Source organism: Trachypithecus francoisi, unplaced genomic scaffold, assembly GCF_009764315.1.
Source record: "Trachypithecus francoisi isolate TF-2019V2 unplaced genomic scaffold, Tfra_2.0 Lachesis_group1, whole genome shotgun sequence".
Classification (NCBI taxonomy): Eukaryota; Metazoa; Chordata; class Mammalia; order Primates; family Cercopithecidae; genus Trachypithecus; species Trachypithecus francoisi.
Genome location: NW_022681454.1, coordinates 78,148,709 through 78,163,703, shown reverse-complemented (window position 1 = coordinate 78,163,703; position 14,995 = coordinate 78,148,709). Strand labels below are relative to the sequence as shown.

The following is a 14,995-nucleotide window of genomic DNA, read 5'->3' as shown; positions in this document are numbered from 1 at the left end:
AAGAAGAATATATTATTGGCCCTTCATTCAAAGAATTTAAAATTTCCAGGAAGTTGCAGCTAAATCAATGAAGTTACTTTTAACACACTCCATGGTTTTTTTCAGAACATAAGAAATGTTTATGCAGAGTTTTAAAAAGAGAGCGTGGGATCCTTGGGGATTTCAAATAGCCTTTGTTATCAAGGGTTGGTAAAAGGAAAATCTAACTGGAAATGTGTCTTGAACGAATAAAGCTAGAGAAACAGCACCTGCTACTGTATTTTTTTCCCAAGCGCTGGGTATTGGTAAGGGACTAGGGTATTCTTTATACTGCAGTCTAAAATAGATGTACGTCATTCGGTTTAATGCTTAGAATTCAACAAGCATGAAGCAATGGCAATAAGCTACCCAAGGTCCTTTGTGGATCCCCAGCACTCTTCCAGGAGGGAAACATCACCTCCTCTTTTCACAGTCTCTACCAAAAACACACAGGTCCTAAGAAACCTCCATGCCTTTCATGTGTCATCACTATGTTAAACCCAAGGGTCTTTTGTCTTTCATCCTGGGGTAAGGGCTGAAAGGCAAAATGTAAAGGCCTCTTCCTCTTGACAAAGAAGTCTATTCCTCCAGTTATCAAAAATCAATAGCATGACTTCTTGCTAGCAAATGGGGAAAGATGTATTCCAGAATATTAAGGCAGAGCCTGAACTCCATTATTTATGCAGATCATGCACTCAGTAATATTACCCACTAGATATTAAATTGCTATTAAATATTACTGCCTAAATATTAAAATTAGTGTAATAAATTTATTATAAAGCAAAGTTTTTGGAAAGGGATAATAAGATGTTCAAGAGTCATACTGAGCATAATAAATATAGTCCCCAATTTTTTCAACTCTGTTCCTTAAATGTATACCCTCAACTTCATTTATTCATTCACAGTTATTGAGTGTATGTCCAGTATATGCCAGGTGGCTGTACTGGTTATTGGAATGTGGGCGTGTGTGTGTATTCATGTGCATGTATGTCTGTGTGTATGCATGTTAGCAGAGAATAGTATAAAAACACCAGCAAAATGGTACAGAATTTTTGAGAGAAAATTCTTCTCATTTTTCATTATTACATCAGTTCTTAGAAACCTCACCACTTATGAACAATTACTACAAGCTCTATTACAATTCTACTCTACGGGAAATTATTTCTACTCAATAAACAATCAGTTACTTAACACAAGAAATCTAGATCTAGAATGAATCCTTACCTGCAAGTAATTTGAAGAGTTGTATTAGCCTTAATTGTAAGTATGTCTTTTTGTATGCTGAGCCTGGGCAGATCAAGAGAAACACTAGGCAAACCTAGAAACAAATTAAATAAATGAATGAAGTTGCCACTGAGTTAGACCTAATAGGAAACACCTTCCATAAACAATACATACTCTATACTTTAAAAGGCCTCTTCAGCAATTCATTGTATAAAACTGGGAATTTACTTTTCACCATTCTCAGTAAAAGTTCACAAGCTGTGTCATAACAGGAAGAATGGGCAGATGGTCATAAACCAACACAACAGTTCTGCAATTCATGGAGCTAGGGTGGAGTTCCTGTTTTCCTGCATTGCCAACTTCAAGGTCTTACAAAAGGATATGGGACATTGAAACCAAATGAACCTTCATCTGATGATCTCACTCCCTTGGGAAAGGACCCACTGACATTTCTTATAAAACATAGGATATACACATTTGACTAAATTGCTGATTAATGAATCCCACTTGGAGGGATTTCTATATAGTTCATCTATGTACCCTGAAGGGAGTGAGAGAAGCTATGACCTTGTCTCATTTTCCTTTATCGATTTTCTAGTGTGCTTCCTCTGGTAACCAAACTGCCACAGCTGAAATAATGGCTCAATAAATATTGTACATTAAAAGCATGGGAGAGAAATTGAGGAAAAGAAAACATTCCCCAATTCCACACATACATGCATATTAATATACTTTTATGTATGTGTGGAATTTTCCCAATTTCACACATACATGGAAATTAATATACTTTTCTCTCTACTGTAATTCATTAGCATTACCCTTTTTTAAAAAAGCATATGAATTTTTTGGTGAAAAATTTTCCCAATTTCACACATACGTGCAAACTAATGTACTTTTCTCTCTATTGTAATTCATTAGCATTACCCTTTTTTAAAAAAGCATATAAATTTTTTTAAGTGTAATGCTAATGAATTGCAATTGGGAGATCTGAACTTATTCATCAAAGCCCTGAACTCATCTGACATCAAGATTCAGACATAAGAAACTTGTCTTTACCTAAAAGGGATAAGAACCAGAAAAGTACCACAGCATAGATTGCTCACCACGGGTCACTCTACAGCAAGATAATTGAATTCTCTATCAACTAAATGTGAAGAGCTATGAGGTGTTGAAAAAGCATGAGAGAAAGAAAAATTGTCCACTATGCTAGAGTCTTAACAAATATCAAGACTTAGAAAATACCAGCTTTAAAAAAGTAATTGATGCTGGGCAGGCACCCAAGCTTTCTAAGTCATATCAACTAAGAAAAAATGACTCCCTAGGCCTAAACTGGCATTGACCTTGCTGGGCAAATAAGAGAGTATGAACAAATAGGAGGAAGTATGAGACGGTATAAATAGAGAGAGTATAAGTAAATATCCAGTGCAAACATCCAATGCATTGAATCTGAGAACCCCAATGTGAACAAATGCAGGCAAAATGAATAAGTGACTGCACATGTTCTCACACACTGCACAGATGTGCAAAATAAGTTACTGACATAACTGGTCCATATCATGGTCTTTAAAACAATAATGTGGTTTTAAAATAACTGGAAACTAAGTTATATCAATATATCTCAGAAATTAACTGGCATTGGTACTGACTTATGTTTAGGGCAGTTTTGTTCTTAAGACTTTAGACTGTGTCAGAATATCCCTTGGTCTACAAATCTGCATTTTAACAAGCATTTCAAGTTACCCTAGCACAGATGGTCTATGGGCCACTCTTGGACTGCTGGTCTTGGTGGTCATGTTTAATTAATTTGCACAGTACTTTGTGTGTGGAAGGGGGGTTATATTTATGTTTTAAGTAGAGAACGGGATCTCGCTATGTTGCCGAAGCACTCCTTGAACTCCTGGGCTCAAGCCATCCTCCTGCCTCTGCCTCCCTAAGCACTGGGATTACAGGAATGAGCCACTGCACCCAGCCTGCACAGTACTTTTTAATATGAAAGAAATGACTGCCCCCAAAACAGGCAAACAAAAAAACCAAAGTGTTTAAAACCAAAATGAGGCCGGACGCGGTGGCTCAAGCCTGTAATCCCAGCACTTTGGGAGGCCGAGACGGGTGGATCACGAGGTCAGGAGATCGAGACCATCCTGGCTAACAGGGTGAAACCCCGTCTCTACTAAAAAATACAAAAAACTAGCCGGGCGAGGTGGCGGGCGCCTGTAGTCCCAGCTACTCGGGAGGCTGAGGCAGGAGAATGGCATGAACCCGGGAGGCGGAGCTTGCAGTGAGTGGAGATCCGGCCACTGCACTCCAGCCTGGGTGACAGAGCCAGACTCCGTCTCAAAAAAAAAATAAAAATAAAAATAAAAATAAAAATAAAAGCAAAATGAAACCATCCCACTTTGTCTAAGAAAAGGAAAATGAAAACAATTCATTTGGATAACACAGATTTCAAACTTAACTGGGAAACACTAGGCTGAGAAAGATGCTGAAAATGTGATGTACAATTCACACTACAATCCAAATGAGAAAGAATCCATCATTTGGGCACATTCTTGTGAGAAAAAAAATGGCAGTAAAAATAACTCAATAAGCTGTGCCTACTCGGCTACCAAAATGAGAAACTCTTGAAGATCCCTCATCATTTTTTGCCACAGATCACATTCTAGACACACTTTCCTATGTAACAAATACTTTAAAAAAGAAAAGGTATGTCCTTCATTCATAGGAAGCTGAGACAATGCCATACTACTCTAGAGACAAGTCTACGACAAAAATCTATTCAACAAGGCTCTCGATAACTTCACATTCATATTTGTAGACCAACAGTTTTTTTTGTTTTGTTTTGTTTTGGTTTTGTTTTTTGGTTTTGGGGGTTTTTTGCTCCATTTAACTTCATTCATTTCACTGGCAAGCTTGAGCTGGACTCTTCAGAAAGTTCTAAAGAAATAACTGTAAGAGGTACATATGCTACTACTCAATAAAAAGCCCTTCTATGTTCAAATCCCATAACCAATATTAATTAATTTGTGCACTGTTACCCTTCCAGCTCAAAGACGGGAAGGAAAAACAACAGTGCCTCTGTCTCTAGAATTTGATGGCACCAATTACAGCCCAATCCAATTAAGCAAGTAATGCACTCCAAAAGGGCAAGTTCACCATTATATTCAGGACGACCCGACTGCCGACTGCCGTTACTACTGTGCTAGGAAACACCCCAGGCTTAAAAGCAACTAACTTATTTGTGGAATACAGAGCAACCACGTGTTCCAGACTTTCATTCTCTTTCCATAAAGGGGGAGAGAGAGGGCTTGTCAGGGACAAATGAATGTCCATGGTGGACTGGCCCCGTTGAACCAAGGCATTATAAAGAAAATTCAATAACCATGGACAGATGATCTTGGTACTGTATGTGGGTGTGAGTGTCTTTTAAGACATGTGATTCTTGTCTTAGGAAGTAAGAAATTTTTTTCCCTGAATTATTAGACTTCTTTTTTTCTTTCTCTGATCCTTTCCCCTTTCTCACCCTGGAAAGGGTGGAAATCTGGACATCAGCAAACTGGCTGCGGGAAAGAAATATTATCTAAGAGGTGGGGAGAGAAAGGGAAGTGAGGAAGAAAAGACAGACAGCTATTGCCTCAAGAACGTGTGTGTTCCTAATTGAAGGAGACGGAAATTTTAGGTGGCAGGGAGAGGAAGGAATGGCACTAAAGCTAGGTACCAAGTACCACAGGAAAGGTTTTCGGAGCCTGAACTTCTGACTATGCGCTTACTCCAAGGACCACAGCGCTTTGGAAGATGTGCAATGCTTTACGCAGGACAGTTGGCTGTTACTTGGAGACCCTTAGGGAAGCTGTCACAGCCCCCAGGACAAGTCCCTATTCCCCTCCTTCTTCTCTCTGCAAGGAGAGCGGCGTCCTGCACCAAAGAAGGAAAAAAGGTTTCTCTCCTCTCCAGACCCCACTTCACACAGTGGGTGTGCAAATGTGTTCGAGCATAAAGACAACAACTGGCCGGGTCGCGGTTCTACTCGCAAAGAGGCAGAACCGAGTGTATGGTGCGATCCGGGAGACCTGGCTTGAGATTCCTGCAAGATTTCCTTCCCTAGGCCCGGACTAGGATGTTGCGCGCAGCCAGACAACTTTTCACCGGCTATTCTCCCCTGCGGAGGCACCTCCTGCCCGCCAGCCCCGGGCACCTTCCCAGCCCTGCCTGCCAAGAGCCTGAGGGTGTGTCGGCATCTCAGGACGCGCTCCACCCGAGGTCCCTGTCGCAGACCAGAGTCCCGGAAAAGGAACCAGGCTAGAGCACAGGAGACCACAGACTCGCTGGGTAATCGGGCCAGTCTCTGAGCCTCAGTTTCCCTACTGGTCAATGAAAGATCGCAAAGTGTCAAGTCCCCTCCAACTCTCCAGCTCTACGATTCTGAGTTAGATCGGGCTTTCAGGTTCTCTCCGCCCTCACCCGACCTGTCCGCCTTCCTCCTCGGGAGTGGGCTCCTTACCCACACAGGCGGCCCGGGTCTCCACGCAGAGCCACAGGGCGACGGCCAGCAGCACCTTGCTCGCCATCCTGCACCTCGAGCCGGGCAAAATGCCCAGAACTCTGGAGCCGGTTCTTTCTCCCAGCGCCTGTCTAGAGAAGGAGGCGCGGAGGGAACCCGCGCCACCGCGCAGCGCAGGACCGTTGAGCGCACACGGCTTGGGAGTCCGGGTGCCGACCGCGGCTGCAGGGGCGTCTGAGGATGCCAGTAGGAGAGGATATCCTGGCTGCCAGACTGGCTTTCTGCGGCGCGCAAGTGATGCCCGGCGCAGGCAGAGGAAACGCAGTGACCACACACCGCCTGCTCTCCCGGGGTCCCGGGACTCAGTGCGGGGTGGGAGCTGGGGCCGAAACTCTAGAGCGCGGGGGCGGGGCCGTGCTGGGCGGGGCCGGGGCGAAGGAGGGGCTCTGCCATGCGGCCAGCCCCTCCCCTCACCCGGGTGCGCAGCGGCGATCTAGAGCTCCCCAAGCTTGTTTACGTCTCCCCATTTCCCCACACGCACGGACTGCGCCAGGCCTCAAGTCGCCCAGGAGAGAACATCCCGGAGCAACAATTTTGTTTCTGCTGTAAATAAAAAGTAGTCGGTAACGGGCGCTGAGCCACTCCAAGGCTTAATCGCTTGCGGGTCCTCGAAATTTGGGAAGCATCACCAGGAGCGCAGCGAGAGGCACCGCGCCCTCACCAGGCGCGTCAGAGTGCAGGACCCTCTTCGCCATCGCGCGCGTCTAAAGTGGCCGAGAATCTGCAGCAGTTTGGAGCCACAAGGGAGAAGCGGATACTGAGCCAAATATGCCGGGTCGCAAGCTGGCAGCGACTCCAGTCAGTAGTTTTGGCTTTTGTATTAGGGTATTTTATTTGGCCTGCATAATTGTGGTTTAAAAAGCTGAATCTGGTTGCTCTTAATCAGAAAACGCACTCGCCCTGTTCGCCAACATTCCCGCTATTTCCCAAAATATTTGGCGGCTCCAAGTTTGAAGTGACCTGCCTAGCCCCAGGAAGGCATTTTGGTTTGGGACCCCTGCCTGGCTCTCGCCAGAAAACCTATAGCAGGGCTCCAGGGAACTGGAGGTATACTGGGCCTGTCCCTGGCATGAGGCTTTCCGTAAGAGAGAGCTTTTGTCCATCGTGTTCCCCAACGAAGAGCCCTAGTGAAACTGGCCAGGCCCCTTTTCAGAACAGAGCTTCCAACCAAGACATCCTTAGGCCCAGGGGAAGGAGGCCAGCTGCCAGCGGGCTTCAGTGGAGGAGCAATGAAGCAAAAGCACCTAGGACACTCTGTGACCAAATTGCACAACTGTCTCCACGTGTGTGGACTTCTTGCAGCAGCTGTTCTTAGGGGAGCTCCAATTCCTTCCTGACCACATTCGTTCCTTCTTGTTTTCTGTCCATATCTCCCCACACCTGGGGAGTGACATCAGATGTCCCTTTACTTCATTAAATATGAATCTTGCAAATGCCTATGTCTCTTATCTCCCAGAGGAGCTTTTCAATGAAACCTAAAGGACCATTCTTCACCAAGATAAGCACACAGAATTATTATATCTACACCTAATTCAAACTGGATTGACTGTATACAATTAATGTAACCCGTTACTCATCTTCATCTGTTTTTAAATATTTACTGTATTCATCCTTCTACCTTTCCAAGTTGACAGATGAAATATTTTAACACTGAAATATAATGAATGTATATGGCAAAAAAAAATTTTTTTGGAAAAACACAAAAAGGTTTAGAGCGAAAAGACTTTCTTTTGGCAGAGGCATTTTTACGTTTCCTTATTTTCCCAAGCAGATTCTTAAACACAAGTATGTAGATATGTCACCCTCCTCTTTCCACAATTGCTTGGTATAAATGCTGTTTGAGCCTTGGCTTTTTTCCCTTTAAATTTTATTTATTTATTTGAGACAAGGTCTCATTATGTTGCCCAGGCTGGTCTCCAACGCCTGGACTCAGTCCATCCTCATGCCTCAGTCTCCCAAAATCCTGGGATTACAGGCATGAGCCACCCTGCCCAGCCTTCACTTTATAATATACATTGGAGATTCATTCTACATCAACCTTAAAAGCTCCATCTTTTATTTATTTATTTATTTATTTATTTTTAAAGAGGCAGAGTCTCACTATGTTGCCCAAGCTGGCTGCGAACAAAGCTCATCTTTCCATCTTTTCAATGTTGCCATGGTGCTCTACTGTATAGATGTACTCATATTTATCTGGGAGGTATTTATTTGGGGAGGGGAGAGAATCTTTAAAGAAACTCCTCTCTTCCTGCTAGTAAACTTAGCAAATAAAATAGGATGGACTCTGGCAGAGTTGGATAAAGCGGTGGGAGATGGAGCCTGGTAAGGAGAGGGCAGTTTTTCTCCATCTCCATCACCAAACAATTCCCTATCAGCCTTATTTACAATTCATGACACTTCCTCTTCCATGTCTCATTTAAGAAGATAGCGTCTCCTCTGAATGCAAACCAGAACCTGCAGGCGGGTGGTAATAGCCCCCTTTAGAAGTCTTGGAGGAAATGATGCGTCTTTGATGGCCGCAAGACCAGAATTTGGCAGAGTCTCAAGGAAATCAGTCTACCACTTTCCCTCCCACCTAGCACCTAGAAGTGCCTTAGGTTCACACACACACAAAAAAGGCAAAGTCTGTTAAAAAAAAAAAAAAAGAAAGAAAGAAAGAAAAAAGAAAAGAAAAGGAAAAAGAAAGATAGAAAAGTCTGTTCCATGTGCAGCACTCTGTCATTAGTCAGCATTGCAAAGGAGTAACTTTTGTGAGTTAACCCAACAGTACGGTAACCACCTAGCAAAGTGCCCCAAATGTGTTGAGTGTTCCACAGATGCTATTCAGATGCTACAGCAGAGTAGTAGCTAACTGTACAGACTCTGGGGCCACTGCCTGGATTTTATTCCCAGATCTACCACTTACTATCTGTGTGGTCTTTACCGATTTACTAGTAACTTATCTATGAAACACACAAAAAAATTATTAATAGTACCTTTTTCACAGGGTTCTTACAAGAATTAAAGGAGTTACTGCATGTAAGGCACTTGGAATAGGCCCCAACACAGCTAGTAAGCACAAGATCTTGGACATAGTGAGTACCAGATACACATTAAGAAACATTCTGCAAAGGTCAGTTATACTACAATGCATGGGCTTCTTCATGCTGCTGAGATCTAAACTGCAAAGAAGGCTCATTCATTCAACCGTTTTTGAGCACCTACTATATGTTAGGCTCTGAACCAGGAACTGGGGTTATGATGGTGAAAATAATGGCAAGATGAGCTTAAATGAGGAATCATTGTAACAGCCTCATCCAAGACAAATTTAATTTAATCTTTAAGCACTTAATTGTCTCCAGCTACTTTTCTGGGCTTGTACATACAGAATATACATTGTTCATATTCAAAGCACACTGCATAAATTACTCTCCATGATCTCCAAATTTGTTTACATTACCAACAGTATTTTGGACTCCATGTCTTAACAAGTTATATGAAGATTGGTCAAAAGTTAATAACTGTGGAAGTTGAACAGTGGGTACTTAAAGATTCATTTGACTGTTTTCTCTTCTTTTGTGTGTTTGAAAGTTTCCATGATTTAAAAAAAAAAAAAATCAATTTTAAATGACTGTAATCAAAGCGATGCCCAGGCCAATATAACACTAATTTTCCATTGTCTTTTCCTTGATATGGTGAAAATAAGGATTTGGAATGTCCTTGAGCATTATCTTTTAATCATTTCAGTCAGAGGCTTCATCATTTGTCAATGAAAATAATAATTCTTACCTACCAGGACTGTTATGAGACTCAAATGAGATCATCTCATGAAAGTGCTCCATAAACTGTAAAATGCTGATGGTGGTAATAAGGATTCAATAGATGTTTAATTTTTTTCCTTAAAGTACTTGTTACCAAAGCCTTTAATTAGGTGTCTTCCACATATACCTTCATTGCCTAAGAATATCAACGGTTCAAAAATATTTCTGGCCAGGTGTGGTGGCTCATGCCTGTAATCCCAGCACTTTAGGAGGCTGAGGCAGGAGGACTGCTTGATGCCAGGAGACTGAGGCTGCAGTGAGCTATGATTGCACCACTGCACTCCACCCTGGGTGACAGAGTGAGACCCTGACTAAAAAAAAAAAAAGATAGTATTTCCCATATTTCTTTGAGATAAAGATAATATATAGAGAAGAGATACATGGAGACATACATGATTAATAGAAAATTTTGCAGAAAATATCTAGAAGGGTACACACCAAAAAAATACCTACCTTGGGGAAATGGTTGAGGCACAGAGGCAGAGGGATGAGAACTTGTACTTTTTGCTTCATATATTTCTATAATTTTTTTCAAACCAAGAAAGTATTACTTTTACAAATGAAAAATACTATAAAAGAAATCAGCTCTCTTTTCTAGGAGTTTTTATATTTTTAAATATGACCATTTATTGATTACATGTTTACATGGACACTTTCTCATGTTTACTATATTTTTCTTTCCATGTTCATTTATTTTCAACTTACCAGAGCCTATAACTACCTCACCAGATGTTGGCTCAGTTTCATAGGCCATCCATACTTACAACTATTGTGCCTTGGGAGATCATAAGCATACCCTTTTTTCCTCATTATCTACCTTCTTTAAAAATCTAACTTTATTTTACTTCCTGTGTGATTTATACATTTAACTTAAGATATATTTGTATGTTCAAGAAAAGAAAAGCTATGCCACCACAAAGCCAAGCCTGCCTCGAATGTGTCCAACAGTGTTCAATTTTATTTATAAAGCCTTATATTCTAGTAAATATAAAGCAAACTCTCCATCTTCTTTGTGAAAGAGATTAAAGAGAACTTGATTACTTGCTCCCTGCAAAGGAAAAAATCTCAGTTACTATAAATATGTATAACTATGTTCCAGTCCCAAACTCTCCCATATAGTTTCTTGGAATATCTCACATAAGAATAGATATAGTAATTGTTAAATGTGTAAAAGATGCAAAGAATTTAAATAATCAACTGAAAGCCCACACAACACTAGAGAAGGGTACTAAAAACTAATAAGAGCTAACACTTTTTGAGCACATCATTTCAGCAGGCTCTGTTCTGAATACTTTATTTCTCATTTCATCCTCATAACATCCCATGAGGTGGCAAGCACTATTAGTATTCCTTAGAAAGAAAAGAAGTAAAGAGAAAAAATATTTATTCTCAATTAAGTAAATGTCCCTTTGCCTTCCTAAAAGTCTTGCCAAAAAAAAGTTGTTATATTTCTTTGTAAATAATCAATGAAGTTTTTCATCATTAATTAGGAATATGATAAAAGGAGGGCATTCTTTGCTTTTTTCAATAACAATAAAAAGAAGGGGTAGATTTTTGGAGCACTTACTATGTGTCAGGTATTTTCCTTGGATTATCTTATTTAATGCACATAATAACTCAATAGAAAAGATACTAAAATTATTCCCATTTAAGGGAGATGGGAAAATGAGGTTTAGAAAGTTTAAGTAACTTTTGCAATGTCCCATAACTGTAAGTGGTGGAATCAGGACTTAAAAGCAGAGAGGTATTAAGCACCCAAAATAGACCCCTCCAAGCACATACAAATAGCTTTTTGTTTTTGGTTTTTTGTTTTTTCGAGGACTAATCTCATTCAAGGCATGAGGCTGAGTGAATTGATGCCACTGACTTCCTCTGGTTCTCCATAACAATAGCTTCCATTTTCCTAGATGCATGAAAAGCTAAGTGACTTAGAAGAGGCACTCTGAGATGGCTGACCAAGGAAGACTGCAAAGCAGGTAATTAGATTTTGCCCTCCCCACCTGCAGAATCCCAGCCACATTGAATATTTACCTTCCACCCAACCCCCAAACCACAGATCTTCTCTTCCAAAAAAAAAGAGTAGTTGCTTCTATACAAATAATCACTTGAGCATTTGGGGCATTTCTTTTCTACCATAAATTTTTGCCATTTGTTCTCCCTGACATACCTTCCATACCCAGTGCAAATATCTGTCCGAAGTGATATGTTTTGTTTTTTTATTCAGCTGTCTGCTTCAATTCAGACGCTTCTAGGAGAAATAGGCAAAGACAAATCTTACCTGAGCAAGTAGTTAAGTTTGGAAGGATAGTTGGTAAGATCTAATAAAAATGGTTAAGGACATGATGATGGTGCCTATTAATAAAATCTATTTTGTATACTATAGACTTATTGTGTTATGTCTAATTAAGTAAAGCTATTGTAAAGATACTTTGGGGTTGACATTATATGTGCTAGCTATGTAAAATGTACTTTATATGATTATTCTTAAATTCACATTTAGATAATAGTCATCCATTTAATAAATATATCCAGAGTTATACTGAATTTATACTTTATCATTGACAAATTAATGTGGACTATCTTGTTATCCACAGAACTAGGAAATTATTTTCCTTTTCCTGTACACACATAGCACTTATGCAACATCTGATAACATAATCACATGTTTATGCAAATGTTTCTCCCTCAAATCAGGAATTAGGTCACATTGATTTTGTATTCCCAGCGCCTAACACAGTCCCTGTGCATACTCACCTCTCAACACATTAATGATGTCCAAGTTATTTTTGCCATTTCCATTTCTGCTGCTCTTTGTTCCTCCTTTGCTTTTTATTTTTTCAGAATCATATGCCTCTGGAGTATCCATTTCAAATGTATTTACAGAGGGCAATTTGTGGGAATAAAGGGAACTATGCAATGTCAACATAGACACAATGGAGCGAAAGAGTTAGTTTTTAATTTTTTAAGCAGTAGGGATTGAAGACTTTTGTTTCTGATTTTGAGTACAATGAAGAAAAAGAAATAAAGCATTTATAAGAGTTGCATGTATTATACAAGAAACATGTGATTGAAATGTTGCATCTGTGTCATTTGCAGACTTGTAACCATTTTCCAGTGAATTAATACCATCTTCCTCCTTAAAGCCTATCAAGTTTTCAAAGAACTGAATAGTGCAAAAAAACACTTTTAGTTCCCAGAGAAGTGCTACAGATTACCGTTCCCTTACAAGAAGAATGTATACACTTCCAGGTTAATTGTATTAGTTTGCAATACTGTTCACGTTTTTATAGACTAAAGATGATGTTTCCCAGTAATGTCACTTCACCAGTGTTGAGAGCAAGACAATGACAGCAGAAAAGTTTTATGTTCTTTGTATATAAATTTAGTCTCCAGAGTTTCCAAAACATTGGTGAATAGTCCCTGGAGGCACAAATAAAATTTTTTTCTTTGAGCAGTGTTTCTGAATGTTCGTTTGTAATATATCACTGCCTTGCTTCACTTAATTAAAAAAAAAAAAAAAGAAAACTCACCAAGGAATGCCTCACAAAGAGAGAAATTTTTAAATAAACTGAAAAATACAACTTAAAATCTAATTGATAATCATTCAATAATTGGTCAGGCTGGTTATAGGCAGATGAAAGGCTGTAATGGAGTCATTTCATGCATCTCATCACACAATACAAATAAAAGATCCAGCTGTGGAGAAAATGATTCTAGTAACAAAGCACCGCATCAAAAATATTCCACATTAAAATGGTCTTTGGATATGTACAAAACCACTATATTTCCTTATCCTAAGAAAACTTGACCTTGCTGCTCCCTAAAGCTACTTAGTAGTCTAGTAGTTTGACCTTTCCCTCAAACGAGTTCTTGAAAGATAAAAGGACATCCCTCACCTTCTCTCCTCATGTGCAATAACGTCTTACTCTTGACTCTGCCCAGCATCTCCACAACAGCCATCCCATTGTCCACCCTCTTCTTGAATCTCCGTCTTTGCTGAAGCTTGAAACACTCATAAGTATACTCCTACCTACCAGCCAATGCCCTTCACTGGCTGACATTCCTTTGCTCAACCCTAAACGTAAGGATCACCAAATCCATTCTTGGTCACCATCCCTTGTACTCTTCCATGACTTTCTCAGGAATTTTATTTCCTCTTGTGCCTTTGACTGTCTTCCTCATGGAGAAAACTTGAAAAATTGTGCTCTTCAACTCTGATTTTCTACCCTAGCTCCAGCTTCTAATCTCTAATTCTTCCTGGACATCGCTGTGTACGTTCCACCAATTTCTTAAATTCAAAGTGCCCAAAACCGAATTCTGCCTCCTTCAGCCTTCTCAAGCTCGAAGTCCCTCTAGATGCTTATACTACATTCCATGCTGTCCCCTGCCTTTTCTTTTCCTCTCAAATCCAATTTTGTCTACATTCTTTACTTCCCTTGTATCCATCTCCTATTTTCATTCATCAGACTGCCCTGACTTATGACCAGTTTGCCTTTTTCTTGGAATATTCCAGTCCACTCATCACTCTGCTGCCAAAGTTATCTTCCTAAAACACAAAGTTCATCTGTCCTTCACCTTGGACAGTTGACCACTGTACACAGCATAAAGCCCCACATCCCAAGCCTTGTGTTTAAAGGTTTTGTTCTTTGCTGCTTCCTATTTATACAACTTATCTCCCAGTATACCATGGACATACTATTAGTTTGACTTTCTAGATTTCACTGGCCACCTCCAGAAAATGTGTTACATTTTGTCTCTTGCTTACTGTGTTCTCTATGCCTTGAATGTGCTTTATTCCAATATCTGCCCATACACAGTTGGTCCCTCTTTAAAAAGAGGCCCCAAGAAGTCTCTACAATCCCTACTCATCCTCATCTCCCCATCTGACTTACTCTTTCCATGCCTGCAAGAGTAAGTATTCCTTAAGTTGTAAGAAACAAGAAAACCAACTCAATTTGGCTTGAATGTATAGGATCATGTTGTTGTAAGTTATGGGCTGGCTTCAGACAGTTTTGTCCAGAGTCTCATTGTGTCATCCTACTGTTTTTCTCTGTGATTTTCTCAATTCTGCCTTCAGGCTGTCTTCATAATAGAAAAAAAAATGGCTACACATTCTCACTCCACATTGTCCACAGAAAGACAGTGTCTCTTAAGAAATAAAGGGGAAGATCCTTTGATCCTTTGACCTAAGCACATCTTAAGTCTCATTACCTTATCCCTAAACTAATTACCAGAGGCAGGAAGGATCTAATAGGCTATGTCAATCAGAGTCCACCTTTGCAATTAAGAATAGGCTCAATAACACCAAAACTATGTAATTGAAATAGAAAAGGGACTGTTCCTCAAAAAAATCTAAATATTTTTCTGGGAAGCAGGGGAAAATGCATGTTAAAGA

The 14,995-nt window shown here is 40.3% G+C and overlaps 1 protein-coding gene across 1 annotated transcript in view; it reads right to left on the bottom strand.

The window, feature by feature from the left end:
• Positions 1-6,106, bottom strand: part of KDR (kinase insert domain receptor) — a 48,233-nt gene extending 42,127 nt beyond the window's left edge. Inside the window, exons 1-2 of the mRNA XM_033214647.1 lie at positions 5,741-6,106; positions 1,243-1,336 (exon numbers count right to left, since the gene is read on the bottom strand). Coding sequence (XP_033070538.1) covers positions 1,243-1,336; positions 5,741-5,807 — 161 coding nt within the window. The 5' untranslated portion in view covers positions 5,808-6,106. The remainder of the gene's footprint in view (positions 1-1,242; positions 1,337-5,740) is intronic.
• Between the last annotated feature and the right edge of the window lie 8,889 nt (positions 6,107-14,995).